The sequence below is a fragment of the Falco peregrinus genome, chromosome 1 (genome assembly GCF_023634155.1).
Source record: "Falco peregrinus isolate bFalPer1 chromosome 1, bFalPer1.pri, whole genome shotgun sequence".
Lineage (NCBI taxonomy): Eukaryota > Metazoa > Chordata > Aves > Falconiformes > Falconidae > Falco > Falco peregrinus.
The window spans coordinates 75,440,785-75,462,349 of NC_073721.1; the positions used below are offsets into that span (position 1 = coordinate 75,440,785).

Genomic DNA, 21,565 nt, shown 5'->3' on the forward strand with positions numbered 1-21,565 from the left:
GCAGGAGACACAGGTTTGAACATCCCCAGTGAACAGACAGGCACCACAACCTTTTCTTTTCTGATTCCTGAAACAATGCAAGCTGCCTTTCACTCATTGTTAATGTATTATTCTTTCAAGAAAATTACATGTATCTGGCTGCTACCGAAATAATCGGAAGTATGTTGCATTTAGCAAGACTCGTAAATGAGCAATTCATTTATGTGACTGTACATTCTTTCTTCTAATAATGTAAAGAATACCTTTAGATCATTTTGCATCAGTTGAAAAAGAAGCATTTAAAGCCCCCACTTTCTTAGCACTTCGCTATTAGCACTACAGTGACAAATTTGATCTTGCAGTCATTGTCATGTGTAAGTTTGCTGACCAAGAGCTCCAGCAATCCTGAGGGATGCTGTCAGTGTTGCTAACACAGCATCTCCTTATAGCAAGACATGTCTCGTTATAAGCATTTTCAGCACTGAAGCCAAGACAGAGTCTTTGTCTCCACACCAGCAGGAATAATTCTCAAGGTGATTTCAGGTGGAGTTCTCCCTATTAAAAAATGCAGGGGCAAATACTGAAGGGGTTTTCAAGGCTTTTCGAGAACCTGGTGGTAGTATATGGAAAGCAAGAGGGATCTGGACCCCAGATAAAACAAACAATTTGATTTGAGATACTAAAACCTCAAAGTACTTGGTCTTACAAAGTACTTCTTTACATTAGAGACAAAGAAGTCACATTTGGTTATGGCAGTTTTCCTATATCTAGGAAGGTTTTGGGTTTTTTTTATATATATATATATATACACACACAAACATATATATATATTGGTTTTTTATATATATACACACACACACAAATATATATATTGTTTTATATATATATATACACACACACAAATAAATATAGTATAACACCTGGTTATAGCAGTCACCTCCCCCTTAATGTGCAGAGGTTTCTAAACAAATTGTCCTGCCTCTGGTGGATAAAAAAGTGCCTTCTGCCTCCAGATAACTCATGCCCTTGTTTGGATTTCTCTCAACTAATTATATCAAGGTAAAACCACTGTAACTTGTCGCTAGTACATTTTTACATCACAATAACTGTCTCAATGTAAAAAATTCAGCCTGAAGGAGAGGCATAGCCAAAAGAAGTCATAAACTCTGAATCCAAGAATTTACTACGTTAATAAGGAGAATTTCTTCTTTGCCTCACATTGCAGGAAAATATCCTGTTAATTTCTTCTTGGTCAGAAATAGCTACAATGATTTTTTTTTTTTTTTAATCTGTCTGATAGCTTTTGGTGATGCCAGCTCCCAAGGATTCTTTGCTCTAAGTGCTCTATGATATTTATCAAGAGGAAAAATAGGTATTTTTTTACTGTGAATTCACTTTGAAACCCTGACAAGAAATAATAATACCTCCTCTACAAGGAGTCTAGTTCCATCTGGTTGAGAACCAAAAAGCCCTGCCACAGCCTGATCTGAAGTGTAATTGACTTGATCACTTGCAATTTAACTTCTTCGCTTATGTCTTTAGTGCATTAAGACTTCCTGGGGAGGGAAAAGAAAACTGTTTACATTTTTAGAGTTTTTAAAAGTGCATCCAAATGCTCCAAGTGTTTGGTGCCTGATTAATTACAAACACCTAGAGGATTGCTCCGGAACCTATTTACAGAACCTCTCCTAACATCAAGTGATTTTACACTTTTCCAGGCACTTTGAATTACATGTTATTTGTGTGGGTGGGTGGGAAATATATATAAAAGATTATTTTATCAAACTGTCAATGAAAGCGGCTAATGGAGAATTGCTGGGCAGTGTGGTTAGTCCCAGAACATACGATGACAGCTCTCCCATGACTCTGAACAGCTCTGCCGAGGGAAAGGGTGATGTCTGTTGTAGCTATGTTTGGAGAATAAAGTAAAAGGACTTGAGAAACACTAATTAGAATTCAAGATACTGTAAGAAAGGGAAAGATCAATGAATAAATATCCAACTACCCTTAGCCAAACAGGCTAAACAGGATACTTTTGACAAGGAAACAGGAGAAGCAAAACAGAGCAGTTGGAAATATCAAGACAAGAGATTTGGCCCTAGGCTTGCCTGTGTAGTTTCCCAGAAGTGATTTTCTTTGGCAATTTTTGAAAGAGTAAATTTTTGGTAACCATACAGATAAAAAAATAGACTATTCTTGTATTTTATTATTATTGTATTGTACTTTTAATTCTTAAGTTCGTAGAGTTTATTCTACGTGCATTCTAATATGCACGTCAACTAGAATGCCCTTCAACAGGGGAAAGATGTATATATAAATTATTTTTGGGTCTTTTAGAAAGGGTCGCCTGACTCAAGCCTCTTGGATTGTTGTGCGTGCCTCATTTTATACACTCCAACAGCCCCACTGAAAACAAAGTCAAGCATCTGGCAAGTCCCTGCAGGATTCCGGACCGAATCAAAGTTTAGCAAAAAACTGAAGTATGAGCCCACCTCTCTTACCAAAGTACTTAACTGTCTGTTTGCATTTCTGTATATAGTTAAAATGCTATGCAAATGAACAGACTGCTAAATTGGAGCCTTATTTTAGCAGTTCTTTTAGATAACCACAACTGGTCAAACACGTCTTCGTCTGCCTTTAGATTTTTTTTGTCCACAACAGTGAAAACTTGGCGTATTCACTGGAAACACCTTTTTTTCTTTTTTTATTGGGGAGAATTACAGAAATTGAAAGGCCTTCTTCCCCATTAAAACCATTTAGACATTTCAAAACTGATGCATTCAAGCACACAGACATAAAACAGGTGAAAATTAAAAAAAATATTACTTATTTTCCCAGATTAAGTCAAACTCTCACCTCCTCTTATAAATAACTTACTTTGTGGGAAGTCTGATACCAAGCCAGCTTTAAGGATTTAGGCCAAAATTATTCTGTCTCCTTTGAACAGCCTGCTCCCTATGGCAGTTTTATAGGTGGGGAAATGGCCTCAAGAGAAAATCAGTGGGAATGAAAAGGGTAAAGGATGAAGGAGGGTGTACGGGGTGCACTCATGGCTCTTACACCTCTTCTTCTTGACATGGAGACCACCTAAATAAAAAATGGCAGTGAGGAGGAGTTCTGTTTCTTCCCACCTGCATTAGTATGAACTCTGAGGAGCACTAACCAGTGCTGGAGCAGTACAACTTCCTTCCTGTAACACAGCAGCTGCTTTTGGGACACTGGATTTCAGATACAAAACACAGAAGTTCTGCACAATCTAAATAAGTTGTTGTCTAGGCAAAAAAAAAGGGCTTCAGCTCTTTCATTCCTGCAAAGCTACTTTTTTAATCTGGTATTCCATTTTCACCTGGATATTGCCAGGAAAAACAAACAGAACAGATAAGATTTCAATTTTGAAAAAAGGGCAATGGAATAAAAAACCCCCAAACAAACCAAAACAAAAGCCTTGCACATCTCCTTTCATAATAAAATAGTCACCCTGCCTCTCTTACTCCTTTTGCTACAAGCAGTCAGGAAACAAGCCTAGACTTCTTAGCTTCCAGCTACCTACCCGACCTGCTAGGCTGCCATGGTACGCCCTAGAGGTGCTGTGCAGAAGCCCCCACAGTGCAAGGAGGAGAAAGCACTCCTCTTCCAGGGAGCATATCTATACATGCCTTAAAAGTGTATGTAATCTGCCTAAGATGTTGGGAAGCAGTAAGGTGTGGGAAGGGAGTATTTTAGTTTTGCAGCATAACTGGAAACAGTATTTCACAGCTGTCATATCCCTGGAGTGAAATATGTAAGCAAATAACACACTGAGCCCCTAAGATGCCTCCTTTCATAATTCCCGGTTAAGACTTCAGACTGTAAGGGCTTCTTATACTCACACAAACTCAGTTTGCTTAGCTGAGTCACTTCTTGTATCACATTGCTTCAGAGCTGCCCTGAAAGCAAAGCATGTCAGCGAACACCTCCGACAGCTTCACGAGACAGAAGAAAAAGAAAAGCAAATGCATGAGGGCAGCGGAATTTTTCATGGGTATTCTGTGGCTTTCGTTTTCTTGGCAAATTCTTCTATAGTCATCAAATGCATAGAATGCATCAAAAAAAATTGTGAAAAGAGTTTTAAAAAGGTTAGCTTGACAAATGATATTTCCTCATTTGGCATGAAAGTTTGTATTTGTCCAGCAAACTTCATCCTATAAAATAAGCTTCTCTAAATCACTTTTGAAAAATAGTCACATATGGATTGTATTATATGTGTAGGTGTTTTGAGGCCAGAAAACATATTTTTTGTTCTATATCTGCAGCACATAGCAGAGTGGAATGCTGGTGGGTGACCACGGCTCCTAGGTGTGGAGATCATTACAAGTCCACAACCTGACTCTGCATGTAATATATGCTAAACAAGAAAGCTTTTCAGACATAGCAGGACCCCATACTTTTCAGAGAGGGATCCCAGTCTTTTAAAGTATTAGATGCTTAAAGCTTTTATCTCAAACACATTTATTCTTTTGATTTCCAATGTCCTGTTTCTGAATGTTCGCAAATTATTCCTAGATGAAGCAATATTTTTAAATTAAAAAAATAAATATATTCAATTTTCCAAAACACCCCGAACCCCCAAATAAACATTTTTCCTTACATAATTTCCTCTCATTCAGCTAATGGAAATCTATATATTAAAATGTTGACATTCTGTCAACTTAAATCTAAAATACTGCTTTTCAATATGTACTACATTATCCAAATCTTCCTTTTCAGTCTGTGGGGTGGACCCTCCACCACGTGGACGTTAATTCTACAATTCAAATAAAAGAAATATTTATATTCTTTAATTAAACCAAATTTTGGTAAAGTGAAGCACAGTCTTAAGCTTGATTTTCTAGTAGATTTTATGAGAAATTTAACTCAATTCAGACTAACCTCAGCCTTTTCTGGTATTACTTTATACAGCTTGATATGAAGTACAGTGCTATTTAAATGAGGGTGGGTTTTTTTTTCCATACAATCATCTGTAATAGAATAAGCTGTGGAGTACCTGAACAAGAACCTTAGGACTGGTGTATTAATAGAGTATCTCGAAACTAAAGCCCATAGTATCTCTTTCCCTCATCTTATCACATTTATTACTGTGTACTTACTTAGGTTTGAAATAAAAAGTGAAAAATCCTTTTCCTTGTTCATTTATCATAAGGCTTTTTGTCCATTAGTTTTGGATATATCTAAAACCCACAGGGAACTGGATTCTTTGAGTATCACTTCTTTTCTGTGAGAAAACATGGGGGTTTTTTCCCTGTAAAGCAAAGAAGCTCCCACATCTGGGCAAGAATGTAGCAATGGATCATTTCCACGCACAGCCCATCCAACACACACTACATATGATCTTGCTTATGCTCCAAGTCGTGGATTACTTCTGTGACACCGCCCATCTTGCCCATCAAGTCAGGACGATCACCAGTGTGCACCACCTGAAGCTCAACAATCCCCGTAGCATGAAGACAGCCCTCATTTCTAAGAGCATGTCCTACAAAAGTCACTTCTGAGAGCAGACATCTCTGCAACACACACATCTTCTGTCACATCAGATAACAACCGTGCCAAACTTCATCGCCTCACGGCTCCACTGGACAGCTTCAAATCCCCCCTAGGATGGCAGGTGGCAAGCAGCAGACTGCAGTGAAGCCAGCACTTGCTTCCAGCCTTGTTACAAACTCAGTAAGAAAAGTTACGGTTGCATTGGTGAGACAAATTCTTAACACTTCACTCCCTTATTTTCCCAAGTTTTTCATGAGCACCGCTAGAATTTTAAAAGGCAAAAAGCACAACAAAGCATCAGTACCTCTGTATTAACAAGACGTTGAGGCACGCTGGTAGGTAGGTACGTAGGTGTGTACATTCGTATTTTCTGCTTTAAAATACATTAATGAAGTGCTTTGGCATTACGCTTCTTGAATGTTACCAACAGAAAGGCAACATCTCAAGCTGCTGCCATACAAAAAGCACTGAAAACATTAGAGATTTTGTCATCAATGGCTGAATTTTATGTACCCTTTCAGTTTTTCCTCTGTAAATTAGTGCCAGATTCATAGCCCTGTAAACCAAGCTCCTTTCTCTCCTTAGCAGAACAGTTCAAAATACCAAGTAAAGCAGTTCAGATGTGCCCTGTCTCTCCTGGCCAGCTTGCCTTACTTCTGATCTGGAGGAACATGTCCAGGAGTGAGAGATGTGGGGTTTCTAAGTATATTAGGGCCAGATTCTCAGCTGGCATAAATCAGTTACATCTCCCTGAAGTTATTATAAGCTATTTCAATTTACTCAAGAAGAGGATCTGGCCCCTGTGAGTCTTTGGCTTCTCTGCAAAGGCTTTTAACGAGGCGCCAACTGTCCTGGCAGTGAGGATATATTGAGTAGCGCTCAAAGTTAGCAGTAGCAGACAGGAGCTCAGCCCAATAATATCTTTCTCTGCAAGAATTAAGTACAGCACTTCTTTTAAGCTTAAAACAATTCTTACTGTTCCACTAAAACAAAGAACAACTCACACAGTGAATACCCGCAAGAAATGGGAGAGGAAATTTAAAAAAAAAAACAAACCCAAAATAAGAAAGCCGAACAACACAATAGCGAGTGGGTAGTTGAATCCAGCCAGGTTCATAGTACATGCCACTACCGCCCCATGACACTGAAGTTCTTCATCTCAAACCTATATGCCACAAAAACGTGCAGATTGCCATAGGCCTCTTTTATACTAAATTACACAAAATTTCCCCATCAGTATTCCATATACAATTTGCAGCATTAGTGAGCATCAACAGAATTTCAAGTCTGGGTAAGGTGGGAGGAAGGGGAGTATTTTTCAAGTAGTAGGAAGGGTTTTTTTTAAGTCAGAAGATAGCACAACCTTGTCTTTGGTTGGAATCTGACCAGCACAGCTGAATCTTTGGAGTAAACTTGGGGAACGTCCTGTTAAAGAATCCAGCAGTAAAAGAAATACAAACTTCCAAGCTAGAAATCATCTGGATACCTGATATTAAAAGAACAAAGAGGAAAAAGACATCTTTTCCCCACCTCCCTCACCCACAAATAAATAAAAATAGACATGTTTCTTCCTTTTTGCCAAGCCTTTTTTATATACCTTTTTTTTTATTTATTTCTACCTTCATTCAGTCCAAGGAAGCAGATACAGCTACAATTATTTACCCTGTTGGTATCTGACTAGTTTATTTTTCTGAATGAACAGGCTTGCAGGAATAATTCTACTTTCCAACCACCAGAGAAATCTGAAAAATTGTCTTGCTGCACCCAAGATTCTAGTGCCTACTTGAAACACTCTGTGAATTGAAGTGAGTGAAAGAAAACAGATGGGAAAATATGGTGCAAAACATTCAACTGCAAGAAATGAAGACAGATCTTGAAAGGGGAACATACCTTCCACACCAGGAAATGCTTCCTAAAGGGTTTCTTAGTTTGCTTTAAGTCAGAGTGAGATCTACTCCAGATTAGCCACTCTGGCTAGAGCGCAGCAAGGCATTAAGTGGAGATACCTGCTCTGCAATAGATGCCCAAAAGTATCATCATCTAGGAGAGTCAGTGCCAGAGTGGCATGTAAGCTACATTCTAAAAAAATACAGCAGAGCAGCAGCTTGCCTGCAGCAATGCCTGGAAGAGCATGCGGTGCCAATGCCAGCACCAGGCACCACCAGGAAGGCGCTCAGAGCCACCACAGAAAACGCTTCCCCCAGCACCAGTGAGATGGCTGGCCATGGCCCTGGGGAAGGGGCCGCGTGAGGCAGCGCCCAGCCCCCCAGCCCAGCTCTAGGGCAGGTAATCGGAGAGAGAGACAGAGAGCAGAAGAGAAGTGAACAGACCCCCTCCTCACACATCAGTACAACTATTTAAGAAAAAGGAACATAAAAGTCTGTCAACATACTGATGGGTGGGAATTGTGACTTTTTCTTTGGATTCACAAAGGAAGGACCCCAATTAATGAAAAACTATTGATTTTAATAGCACTTTTAAAAATAAAATAACAAAAAATCCTAAAAATTCCCTAGGCCGCTCCTTCCATCCATCTAGATGTCATTTGCTGTGATTCTTTGCCAGTAATCCTTCCCCTTTTCATTGTATTCGAATTTCAGTGGCCCCTGAGCACCAACACATTTTCTCTCTCATGCTGCCACCTACCACTACAGTACAGTTGCTTGCCCTGTGATTGAAGTGATTATTTTTTAACAAGTTATTGCTAAATGTGTGCTTGAATTACAGCAACCAGCCTAATTTACTACCTTGCTGAGCACTCACCTATGTCACCGGCACCAAGTGGAGCTGTGCTTTGACCTTAGCAAAGAGCAAGCTGCTGCCAAGTGATTGTGAAAAGTCAGCAGCCTGGCATCCTGCATGGCCCCTGGCATCCCTAATGCAGCAGGGATTTCGTTTTAATTCTTCTTGCCCATCTGCAAAACCAGGGACGATAAAAATCTCTGGTTTTCAGATGAGACGTGGGCCTCCCTGAGGCCCAGAGTGGGTGCTGACTGCCAGGGCTGGGCCACCGAGGTGCAGGGCTGGTTTGGTCCCCAGGCACTAATTCACACCGGACAGTGAGGAGAAAACAAGGCAGTGCTGGCAGCACCACCTGCACGGCCCGGGTCCCGTGCGGGGCGCTTCACTGTGCTTCGTGCTGGGTGATGCCCACTGCAGCTGACAAACATCTCGGTGTAATTAGCAAGCCCAAAGGTCAACGCTTACTGCAGAGCCTGCTCCCGCTCCCTGCGACTGCCGGTAGCGCTGCAGCCCTCCGCGGTGAAGAGCCCGTGGGAGGCGAGCGCCGGGAGGTCGGGGCGGCCGGGTGGCACCGAGGGAGGGGCGGGCTGCGGCCCCTCGATGCCCCCGGCCCCACGCTGGCTGCAGACTCGGGGTAAGCTTCGGGCAGCCCCCGCGCGGAGCGGCGCCCCGCTTACGGCTGCGAAGGGTTCGCTCCACAGAGACGCTCAGCCCCCGCTGGTTTTTGCCTAATTCCGAGCGACTCCTGGGACCCCCGCGGGGGCCGCCCCGAGCATCGCGGCCCCCTCGCCCAGGGGCTCCGGCGCGGCAGCCTGCGGGGCGGCCGCGGGTGCGGAGCGGCGCTGCCCCGGCAGCCGCCCCGACGGTCGGGCGGCCCCGGCCGCCCCCGCACTCAGCCCAGCGGGGCGCGCCGCTCCTTCGCCGCCCCAGCCCTTCGCGGGATGCCTGAGGAGCCCGCAGCCCCCTGAGAGCCGCTGTGACAGCAGGGGAGAAGCCACCCGAGGGGTCCCGCCTCTTGAGAGACAAATAAATAAATAAATACTAATTTAAAAAAAATCTCATTCCTAAAGAGCTATGAGCGCAGCTGCGGACCGTAAGCCACGGTTTAATGCCCCCCTGCCCGCCCCCGCACGACTTACACACAGGGTGGGGTTGTTTTTTGCCAAAGCTGCCCAATTCCCGGCGTATTTGCAGAAGGCAAATCTCAGCGAAGGTAATTTGTAACGGGGAGGGCGGGGAAGGTGACTGCCGCCCTCCTGGCCGGGGCCGGCCGGGAAGGGGCTCCCCGCGGCGGCTGCGCTGGCCCGCCGGCCCTCGGGCAGCGGAGCGCCCCGGCAGCCCAGCCCGCGGCCCCGGGCAGCGTGCACGGAAGGGCAGGGGGGGCGGGGGGGTTAACTCTTCTTAAATGTCGTACTTTAATGGGGATGGAAAATGTGAATTTTCCGTGCATTCCAGGAACAATTCCTTGGGGTGGTGACCTTTAGCACCGATTCTCTTAAGAGAGGAAAGTAGTCGAGTGTTTATCTGGATGACTGAAAGCTTTCCCTGGTGGAAGTTTATGGAAGTGTTAAAGGGGGCGGATAACACGGGCTTTGGAGGCGCTTGTCCAATGATCTGGAGGGGCTTGGAGAGCAGATCTCAGCTGGCAGACATTTAAATGGGAGACAGCTCGGCGCTGCTGCAATTTGTAGGCAGGATCCGAGACTCACTCTCTATGGCCTCCCGGGCAGCTCCGGGCTCCCACGCCACCCGCTCCGCCGAGTGACCCGCCGGGCAGCACCCCGCCGAGCCCCGCGCCCCGCCGAGGAGCCGCCGCCGCCGAGCCGGGTCCCGCCAGGAGCCGCCGCCGCCGCCGCCGCGCAGGTGAGCCGGGCCGCGCTGCGCGCACTCACGACAGGGGCGCAAACGGGTCCGGCAGCTGCCGAGTTCGGCAGGTCCCTGTGGGAGGCAAAATTTTAATCGCTCTATCCTACCTTCGGGGAGGGGGAAGGGGAGGAGTCGTTCATCGGTGTCTAGCAAAACTCCGGGGCGCCTCGGTTTTGCGGAGGGTGACACGCGTCCCTCCCGTCGGCGGGAGCGAGGGGGACACCGACATTTCCGCTGCAGCGCTGCGGATCAGGGCACCGTTACATCTCTCTCCCCTGACAAGCGCGGAGACTGCAAAACCACCGTTAGCTCTGCCTCTCATCTCCGCCTACAGCATCACTCCCGACAAATTGGATTCGGCGCCCATCCGACACCCGGCAAAATCCCGGCCCGGCCTCTGCGCGGAGCGGGGCGGGGGCAGATCCCCAGGTGCCGGCTCCGTCCCCTCCCGTCCCGCTGAGCTGCCCTTTACGAGACCACTCAGGCCCCGGCTCTGCCCCGGCCCGCCTTTGCGAACCTCTGCTCCCCCGTCGAACATGCGCCTCCTCCGGCCCCCCCCCCCCCGGGGCGGGCACCGTCCTGCCCGGGACACCCGGTGTGTGCCGCCGGGGCCGAGGGTCTGCACCGGCAGCGCGCCCGGGGGCAGCGCCGCGCGTCCTCGGGCTCCCTCGGGGTGACGGGCCGCGGCTCCACCACTGCGCCCGGCGCCCCTCCGCCTTCCCCTGCGCCGCCTCCCCGCTCTGCCCTCCCACCTGATTCGGAGCCAGGGGCGTTTTGCCGGCCCGACGGCTCCGTGCATCCGTCGGCAAGCGCGGCCCCTCCCCGCGCCGCCAGCCCCCAGGCGCCCCGCGGCCCGGCCGGACTCCCCCAACCCCCCCCGCTGCGCGGCGGCGCGGGGCGACCCCGCGGGCGCGGCCTGTCCGCGCTCCTCTCGGCCCCGGGCGCGACCTGGCGCCGGGCTCTTCCCTCCGGGAGGGCGCTTGTTTGCTCGCCCCGTCCGTTTTAATGCTGTCTCCCGGGCGCTCGGGAGTCACTTCTAGGGAGCTCGTCTTCCGCGGGGTAAGCCTAGACGGCGGCCGCCCCCCGCAGGGGAGGCCCGGGCGGTGTCGCCAGTCGCCGCGAGGAGCGTCCGCGCCCGCGGGGAGCCGGGCCGGGCCGCGCCGCTCCCGGCCGAGCCAAGCCGGCGGCCTCTCCGCCCCGACGGCCGCCGGCCATCCCCGCGGCGCGCCCAGGCCGCGCTCGGCCGCAGCCCCGTCTCACCTCGGCGGGCTGGGCGGTGCGGCGGCAGCTCCTGGCCCGGGCGGGGCCGGGCTGGCCGGTGCGGGACCCCCGCATACCGCCGGCCTGCGCTGCGCGGCCCGCTGCTCTGAGCCGCAGCTTCCCTCCCCGAGCGCTCCTGGTGTCCCGCCCGTGGCTCCGCTCGGCGGCAGGATCGCGGGTGAAGCCCGTTTCTCTCTTCGGGGCCGAGACCCAGCGCTGGGGAAACCTCTTTTTGCGCAGACGGGGGCTGTGACACACCAGCCCGCCTTTGCCTCGCGCTGCCCGCTGGAACGACGCGGGGTTTGGTCACGCGTTGTGTGAGATGCGCACGGAGCCCTGGGCGCAGCGACAGTCACGTCCGAGCCACCGCCGCCTCTGAGCCAGGCCCGGTGGCTCCGGGCGGGGACAGCCCTGCGCCCCAGCGCCCCAGCCCCCTGCGCCTCCCTGCGCCGGAAGAGCCTGGGGGTAACGCGCCGGCGTGCGGCGGGGCTGTGCGTGACAGCGGGGGCAGTGCCCGCAGCTTTCCGCTCCTCTGTAGGTTTCAGCCCCAATCGGAGCTGCACCATTTATTTTTTCCTCTCGGCGATGTCGCGCAGCAGTGCGCGGCTACTCCCGCGGACGCTGCTCCCCGCTGTGCGCGGCTGCGCGCGAGAGCCGAGCCGTGCGGGTGGGCTGGGGGCTGCGGGGGCAAACCGGGTGCGGGGCTGCGGAGCTGTCCGGCTGCAGGGGCGGCTCCGGGCAAGGCCAGTTCGGGCTTGGACCAGCCGTGCCCACCATGATGTTCAGCTTCCCTGTCGTCCCGCAGGATGCCCAATGCTTTCTTACAGGGGGAATTCTCCAAGTGTCAAAAGTTCGGGGTTGTTTTTTTTTTCCTGGTTTTTTTTTTTTTCCCCCCCGTCATTATGTGTCTCAAAGCCATCTCCGTGACGTGCAAAAAGAAATTACCTGAAATGTAAACCGTATCCAAATTCTACCACACAGAGATGTTAGTTTTGCTGTCTTCGTCTCAGAAAAAAAATTAAAAAATAAAAAATTGTGGTTCTCTGGGAGCTGCCATTGCTATGTCTTTTTGTATATTTAAAAATACAGACCTATGGACTATGAAAACATTACATAAGACTGTTTCTGTAATTCATATATAATAAGCCAGGCATAAAATTATTCTGATCCTTTGGGACATAAACCACTTCAGTTTTCTCAGTAGTCAAAGGCTGTGTTTTGCCTCTTCCTTTGGCTGGTATTTGAAGCCCACCAAATGCATGTATTTTTTTGTGTAGGTCTTCATCAGATTATTTTTCATGTTTTCTGTGAAGCACATGAGTTCATGGCTCATCATAATATTTTCCTAGTAAATATGGTTCACAGATGAAATTATGGGCCTGCTGAGGTCTGTGAGGATTCTGCTGTATGTTTCAACAGAATCAGGATCCCATCCAGTTCTTTTAAACAAGTTGCTTTGTGCTGAAAATTTCAGTAATAACTTTCTGACTGCCTGGGAACACATAGGGAAATTCTGTTTATGAACTGACATGTGGAGATCCTTAGTTTATAGCAGAAAATATATACACGAAAAAATTACAGCTTAATTGTATGAAATAATAAACCTGAAAGCATTTACAGTTCTCTGTGAATGGTTGCTAGTGTTAATCCACAAGATTTCTAATCTGTTTTAGATGATGAGATCCCGGGCTCTAGATAAACCACATATGAGGTGATATGAATGTTAGGGCCCAATTCTGCTCCTGTTTGAAGTCAGCAATAAAACTCTTGGCTTTAGGACTAAGAGCTTACAGATGATGAAAAGAAGAACTCAGCAATGAAATATGGAAAGAACAGATTTTTGAAGTATTTTATCACTTTAAAAAAGAAATTATTAATTCCATCAGATCTCTCTAGATCTGAACGAAGTAAGTGGGAGATGACCATTTTTGTTATAGTAATCTGTTCAAAGGATTCTTGAAGGGATCTCAAAAGGATTTCTGGTTATGCCAGTGTAAGAGCCAATATCAACTACTGAAAATTTTTTAGAAATTTGGAATTTAAACTTTTAGACTCTGATTCCTCACAGCTCCTACCCAAGCTTTGGAGTTACTACTTCTGCAGAGTTATGCCTGTGACAAAGAAAACCACATTTACTTCAGGAGAGATTTCTGTTTGGTAAAACTTGGGTATGGTAACACTGATTTAGCTACTTGTACTCTTTTGTGTTCTGGGTTTTTTTCAGTAATACCCCCCCCCCCCCCCCTCCCCCCACCTGTTAAGGAAACATTCATGAAGAGTAATTCATAGACGGATGAACCACCCTAGTTCCTAAAGTAAGCAAACAGAGGTGTCCTCTGCTCTCATAAGCAGATGTGTTGCATTGAGACCAGAGGTGGTGCAGAGCGCCCGGGCTGCGTTTTGGCTGCAGAACTTCTGTACTGAGCCATACCGCTTAATTTTCCTTTGTGTTTTGCATTTTTTAAAGATAATTTATTTTTTTTATAAATGTTTAATGAGTTGCTATTAAAAGAAGGTCCTGCTAGAGCTGTTGCGGGGGTCATGAAGTTCACACAGCCTCTTCTGTGGGTCTGTGTTTAAATTGTATTTATGCCTAAATGATTGGATTGCTTTTACTTTTAGACGTGTGTTTTGGAAGTGACCGTAAAAATGTTTTTGCCGAGTTGCTGATTTTCATTTGAATCACAATTTCTTTTATGAGCATGTAATATAGCTTCCACTTTCAAGGCTGGAAACAAACTCAGTGAAAAATTACCTTTCCTCCCCCAGTTTAGGATTATATTGAGACACGTGCTTACATTTCCTTAGGGTTAAACACATACTTAACAAAGATGCATGAATCTGGGACACAGACCTTACAATAGTAAACATTACCATCAAATTTTCCCCAAATTCCCATCCCAAAGTACACCTCGTTTTTACATGACTATACCTTACTGTGTCATCAATCGCACATTTCTGGGAGGGGAAAAAAAAAAGAAAAGGTGAAGTAATGTGGAGGTCATCAATTTTAGAAATAAAAGTAGTCCAGGAATATGGTGGTGGAACTTCAACTCGGTTATGGGACACTAAACAAACACCTGAAGTTTCCTGGCACTGCTTATAAACTATCAATTTATTTTCAATTGCATGCAATGACTTTTTTTCCCCCCCCCCCCTTTTTTTTTTTAATTTCTTTTAAGGCTCTGGCACCATGTTGAGTAAATAAAGTGCATATTAAAGTACTGTCTAAATACAGCATGGGTATACAGTTGCGGGAGAAATAGAAATAGTTTTGGAAGAAGTCATTCTGGTCTCTTGAGGAAATAATCAGTGGTTTGTAACTCTTGTAAAAAAGATATTTTAAAAAAAATTTTAAAAGAAACATGTTTAAATAACATTCAGGTTGGAATAGAAATGGGGAAAAAACAGCAAATGTCCAAGCTGACACCTGAAATTATGCTGCTGTAGTCTCCAATTAGAATTCCCAACTTTTTTTGTTTGTTCTGTGTCAGAGCCTTAAGTGATTAAAATTGCATGTTCTGTACTATGTTTCATTGAGATATTAAAAGCAGCCCTTCCAAGCTGTGCACTGGAGTTGGCAATAGCGTCATTCTTAACACCCCTTGCTTGAAGCCTGAAGCTTCTGCCAAACATAAGACATACTGGTACATAAACATAAATGAATAAAGCGAATGCATATATTTATCATGCATATTATAAACTCTAGGTGTTCTAACTATCTGTAGACAAACCCTTAAAACATTGGATCGGCAAAGCAAATCCCTGAACTTTCCCACTCCAGTAATTTGTTTCCCAGTCTGTTCGGTGAGAAACACTTTTTGAACAGCATAACGTAACTTTTATTTCCTTTGTGTGACTGAAAAGACCTAGTAACTGAGAAATTAACAGTTATCTTTTATAGCAAGTGGTACTTACCCTGAGCCTCTGCTGAGTCTCTAGGTGGCCCTTCAAGTGTTGGTGTTTGGCTGCTTTCCTCCTAGCTGTGTGGTCCCAGGCAGAAGGATTGAGCCGTCCAGGATTGTGCCCTTGGTTTCACATGTTTCTTGGGTAGTAACACAAGCAGGACTCTTCAGTTGAAACACAAATTTGTCCCTTACTGATGAAATGAGTCAAATAAGGGATACAACCGCAACCCTTCAAACAAGCAGAAGATGCTGGCTTCCTCAGGTGTTTAATGCGCGTGCCTCTTCACAGTTATCTTGTTTCACAGTTTTTTTGCAAGCAGTTGCTCATTTCTGGTGGCTTCTTCCAAGCTGCCACAGGGAGGGTCCCCTGAGAGCCTTGTTGCTGATCTGTCTGTCTTGCTGCCACTGCTACATCACTGGCTTTCCAGAACAGCATGGAGACCACAGTACTTCAGGGAGGGGGGAAAAGTGTAACAGCTGAGTTTCTTCCTGGCTGGTTGGTGTATTGATCTGACTGAGCAGCCAAAAGAACTCAGAGATTTGGGGAGCAGCAGAGATGGTGGAAAAAGGGAGGCAGCAAAGGCTGTTCCTACACTATGAATTAGGTTTGGAGCAGGGATGCAGTTCTGAAGAACCTGATGGTCTCCACTTACTGCACTTCTTGAAGTGGTTATTTTTTTTGTGTGTGCACAAACTACATGATACTTAATGTCGTATATGAAACTCTGCTGTCCTCATATGTCCTTTCAATATCATGCTGTATATAATGAATAAAATTCAGGGATCTGGAAAGTTCTGACCACTGTGACTGCATTTGTATAACCTCTGTCAAGGATTCAGAGTAATGTGTAAGAAAGTGTAATTTGAAATTACAGACGCATCTCTTTTAATGTATACCTAAATATTCTTTTATGTTAGTTGCCTGTCTTTTGCGTCTCTTACCTTAAGCATCATTACATTGAGATGGGTTGGACCACTTTAGAGGTGCAGTGTGACAGAGCTTGGGATGCTGTAATTCAGATAACAGGTGGATATAGCATGCACATTATATTCTGGATGTATATTATGCAAGAAGCTGTACAGAGCTTCTGAATCTGAATAAGGAACACATAGCTAGACTGCGTCTCCTGAGTCAAAATGTTTAGTGCTCTGGTATTGTAGGTAGCTATATCGTATAAATCCTTGTGCAGCATAAAATCTGTTCTTCCATAAGTGTAAGTCAGTAGCAACCTTCCTAATGTCAGTAAGCTATAAGAAAGGAATAAGAACTCTTAACTAGGGTAATATACATGGGGAAAGGAGCTGGGAAAAGATGTGTGCTACACAAAATAAAATTCTGTTTGGACTTACTTTAGCCTCTGATTTTCAGTCACTGTATGTGAAAGCTTTTATCACCTGCTAATTTGGAAATGGCTTTCCAGCTGGTAAAGGCTAAATGCTTATCTTTTGTAAGTGTGTGCGTGCACACACACACACATTTGTTTCATGGAACTGAATGTTTACTGCATACCTGGCTTCTGTTGAGATTTGAAATCCACAACTGTGCTTTATTCCCTCAACTTTCTCCATATAGGATGGTCCGCACACTGTATGCCATTGGTGCTGTGTGTCTGCTGATGGGATTTCTGCTACCAACAGCAGAAGGGAGAAAGAGGAATCGTGGATCTCAAGGTGCTATCCCTCCTCCTGACAAAGATCAGCCCAATGATTCAGAGCAAATGCAAACACAGCAGCAGTCAGGCTCTAGGCATCGAGAACGGGGAAAAGGCACTTCAATGCCTGCTGAGGAGGTGCTGGAGTCTAGTCAGGAGGCATTGCACATCACTGAGCGCAAATACCTAAAGCGGGATTGGTGTAAAACTCAACCGCTCAAACAAACTATCCACGAAGAAGGCTGCAACAGTCGTACCATTATCAACAGGTTCTGCTACGGCCAGTGCAATTCCTTCTACATCCCCAGGCATGTCCGTAAAGAAGAAGGCTCCTTCCAGTCTTGTTCCTTCTGCAAGCCCAAGAAGTTCACCACCATGACTGTTACACTCAATTGCCCTGAGCTTCAGCCCCCAAGAAAGAAGAAAAGGATCACCCGGGTTAAGGAATGCCGGTGTATATCTATTGACTTGGACTAAACGGAGACAAACATAGTGATTGCACTCTGACTGTATGCAGCCATTGCCAGCATGAGAGTGAGTGGCATGAACTAGCATACCTTGGGGGCTGGACAAAACTGAAAGGAACCTAGTGAATTACCTAAAACAAGCACCACCCCCCCCACCCCCCCAACACCCCCCCACCCCCCCCCCCGGCCACCCAAGAAAAAAATCGATGTAAGGGAAGGCCACGCATGTGTGTGTTTGTGTGCAAGGGAGAAAACAGAAGTGTACAAGCAAATATATGAATGTTCACTACGACAAAAAAATTTAACAGGTATGAAATAAGAAAAAACTCTATTTACCTGCAGTCATGAATTAGGTTTCCTAGTGCATATTCACATTTTTGCTGCTTGCTGGGAAACTGGAGCTGTGGCTTTTGCTAATGTTCACCTGCTATGCTATTAGCTTTTACTGTATTAAGAGAAACATCAAAGTGAGAGGACAATATATTTGGAAGCATGAATGTATTCTTAAATATGAAGTAGGCAAAAAGCAGTTTAAAGCATAGCAAAACCATCACTGAAATAGCAGCTGTATCAAGAGTTTGTAACATGCTTCGTCAAAAAAACCCAACCATAACTGCAATCCAAAAGCCATGTCTGGAGAAAAATGCGGGGACATGGGAGTGCTGAAAAGCCACTGTAGGTGGATGGAAAGCAGAGCTACAGCGAGTTAGAAAGCAAAAGGCTAAAGTACGTAGATGGAGAGTACAAAAGGAAGTAGAAAAAGGAAAGATACATAAATAGGAAGACACAGAGGAAGAGATACTGTCTTCTGTTTACGTTTTGCTTTAATTTATATACCTAGTCATATATTACATAAATTAAAGAGAAACTATATACAAGGCTATAAATATACTTCTGAATTCTAATGGCTCTCTCAGTCAGTCAAAACCCATACTTGTGCCACTAGAACATTTCATGTCTTGTATTTCTGCTATCAGTTATTCTTCATATCCACATATATATGTATATGCAGTACCTTATAGTCATTGGTATCTATATGTACATACAATGAGTATGCATACTTCATTGTGTGTATCTGAACTCTTTCCTCTTTTTCACACACATACATAAAAACCATACATAACCACAGCACAAAAATCTTGCTAACCAAGATCAAGTACAGAATGGCAGTAATTTAGTACATAAAGAGCAAAGCAAAAATTAAAACAAGCATCATGTGACTGCAAATGCAATAACCACACAAGAGACAAAAGACACGACATTCATGACTAGTAAACATTGCATTGTTATTGTTATTTTAGCTTTGCCACAGGCATGCAGTTTGTTGAAAAAGAGATGCAGAACTTTGCCAGCAATAATCCTCTTTTTATATCTTTTACCACAGACTTGCATTTAAAATGGATTTGGACTAAGTAAAGAGAATTTCCTGAAAATTAAGGGCTAACTGCCCCTCTCATCTGGGGGGAAAAAACATAAAAGGGGACATGCTACTTCCAGCAGGTCAATGAATCTCACCTGTGAGGTTATCCTGCCTTCAGGATTAGGAGCTTAAACTTGGTCAGGGCTGTAGGGTTTGGCAGGAGCACGAGAGGTCCTGCCAAGGATTTGGTCTGTGGAGGGGGACCCTGGGCTGTGGGAGGCAGCCCTTCCATGCGTGTAGCCCGTGCTTTCCTGGGTTCTGGATGTTGTCTGGCTGGCAGCACCTTGTACCACATGGTGTGCAGCCTGCTCGTGCCGGTGCTGAAGAGCTCACCAGGTGCTGCCGGACCTTCCCGCCTGTGCCTGCGGGACCCCAGCCCGCCCTGTTCGGGGGGGGGGGTGTGCCAAAGGAAAGGCGTGTTCCTGTGCCAGAGTCAGTACCGGGCCTGAAAGCAACCCTGACATCACTGGTGTGAGTGAAATGGGAGTTAGGTCTGCATTAACTGTATGATGAGGCTTGGATAGTCCAGGACTCAGTTTCCCCATTCAGCAGCAATACCCTCTAGTACCCGCTCTCGGTGTAACTGTTCTCTCTCACACCAGATGCCTCTCTCAGCCACAAAGTGATTATCTTGACAGCACTTCTGCCCACTGAACGCCGAGGAAGACAATTGTGCTCTTACTAACACATCCAAAGAGAAAAATATACAGTGAGTGGCATGTCACAGATGCATCCTGCGTGTCCTCATTATAGGAGATGCCCCAGCTGTTGCACAATGCACCACATAGTTATTGGTGATATCCTGCATCTCTGCAATTAATATATTTTTGCTGTAAAATCCACTGCTGTGAGGTCTGCATTTGTAAGATTAAGAGATCGCAACTCGTTGGTTGATATTATTAAAATGCGTTTCATCTGGTGTAGTCTGACTCAGCAGGTTTGACACATTTCTTCATGGATTTTAAAATCCAGTTTTAAAATCTGGAATTACAGGAGGTAGATTTCCACTGTGTGGAACATGAATAGTTAAACAGAAAGATAAGGATATTTAATGTTATTATTAATACAAATACACTTTCACTGGTCATAGGCAGGGGTTGTTTTCCTTTAAATTACTTTTTTGAGTTGGTTTGCAGGGGAAAGGGCCAATCTCAGCCATTGCTGAAAGTTTTGTACTAGCTAGGGTTTCTGCTCAAGAAATGGGAACACCTTAAGAATGATTTTTTTTTTCTTCATGTGAAGTTGACAGCAAAACTCCCTTTGTTTTTTACAGCGACTGCTATGTCCCTGAACCCTTAGCCATTAAGCAAAGCTTCAGACATTACTGACTGCTTTATTTGAGATTAGGCTAGCATTCTGAAGGAAAATTGATAAAAGTTTTACAAATCTTTATGTTCCAAACCAGCCTGTGCACAGATCATGATGGAACTCCCCTTGAGGCAGATTCCCCCCCAATATGTAAATTTTATACAAAGAACTTTTATGAATTGCTAGTTATTGCCTGAGAGTAAGAAAGTTCTGCTAACTTACAATTATACGAGATATTTAATATCAACCACAATATGTATTTAAATGTCTGCTTTATTCTAAAAACAATAGACTATATAACCTAAGGCTGCAGTATTTTCATGCTCGGTCTCACAAAGCAAAACTTGGTTTAAAATGAAGTTTTAATTATTTTGTAGCTGAATAGAATTGGAGTTTCTTCTTCCCAGCATTTTGTACGTCATTTTAACTACTAGTAACAAATAAATAAAATATTTTCTCCAGCCCATGTCTATTGTTGGATTTTTTTTTAATTTCTTCCTTAAGTTTCCAGCTCTTTCTGGATCTGTTGTACTTTACTCTGACTTCTGTGGTTTCTTCTAATTATAAAAGGGCTTACATTATGACAGTGAGACACAGAGACAAGCAATGGCACCATCATTCAACACGGCTACTTCAATAAGGTTTTTAAATGAGATCTGTCACTTCCCCCTCACCCTTCCACAATTTATAGAAAGAAAAATCTCAATCTTTACTCACACTTTTCCCCTTGTAAACCATATAGTGACAGTTCAAAATATAAATCAGCCTTGAATTGTTGTACAGTTAAAGCTGGAGCCAGCGTGCCTGCCTTACACCTTCTCTCAGTTTTGTGTCTAGTCGGCAGTTCGCTCCCACTTTTAGGAAAAAAGAGTAAGGAACACCTTTACAATACAGCATGTCACAAGCTGTAAATAGGGGCAGAGGAGGTGACAAATAATTAGAAAAGAGGACAGGAGGATTTGACCCTGCTGGCAGCACTTGGGCATGGCCAGGGTTGAGGAAGGATGGCAACCACGTTGAGAACGGGTTCCCTCAGACTTCCCTCCCTGCCAGTGGGAGATAGGCAAGGGGTGATGTAAATTTTACCTTTCCAACCTGCCACCTTGTCCCATGTGTGAGGGAGTGGGTCAGTCGTTACAGACCCCTGTACAGCCCTGCTGTCCGCAGCAGCGGTGGCATTGCCGGCCTTGGTGCAGAAAGCTGCTAGGCCAGGGACCGCCACCTCACTGAGCCGCTCCGAGAACAGCCTCTGATCCACGTAAACCTCTCGGCAATGGCAGAAGCCCAGCAATTTCCAGATGTACACCTCTTAGTTCCAAGGACTGAATGACACACGTCAGATATACAGTCGTATGAGGGACCACCATGTGGTGTTTTCCTCTGGCACACACAGATAACCAGAGAAAAGGGTCAGGTGTCCCACTTCCAGCCCTGAGAAGCTGG

General features: G+C 45.5%; 1 protein-coding gene across 1 annotated transcript; it reads left to right on the forward strand.

The window, feature by feature from the left end:
• The first annotated feature begins 9,913 nt into the window (after positions 1-9,913).
• GREM1 (gremlin 1, DAN family BMP antagonist) lies at positions 9,914-20,583 on the forward strand. The gene is made up of 2 exons (XM_055795747.1): positions 9,914-10,104; positions 16,849-20,583. Exon 2 carries the CDS (start codon positions 16,850-16,852, stop codon positions 17,402-17,404), a length of 555 nt encoding a protein of 184 aa, XP_055651722.1. The 5' UTR covers positions 9,914-10,104; position 16,849; the 3' UTR covers positions 17,405-20,583.
• Positions 20,584-21,565: the final 982 nt, after the last annotated feature.

Bases quoted from the DNA above. Each gene is read 5' to 3' on its own strand.
- GREM1 (XM_055795747.1), top strand. From the start codon at position 16,850: ATGGTCCGCACACTGTATGCCATTGGTGCTGTGTGTCTGCTGATGGGA.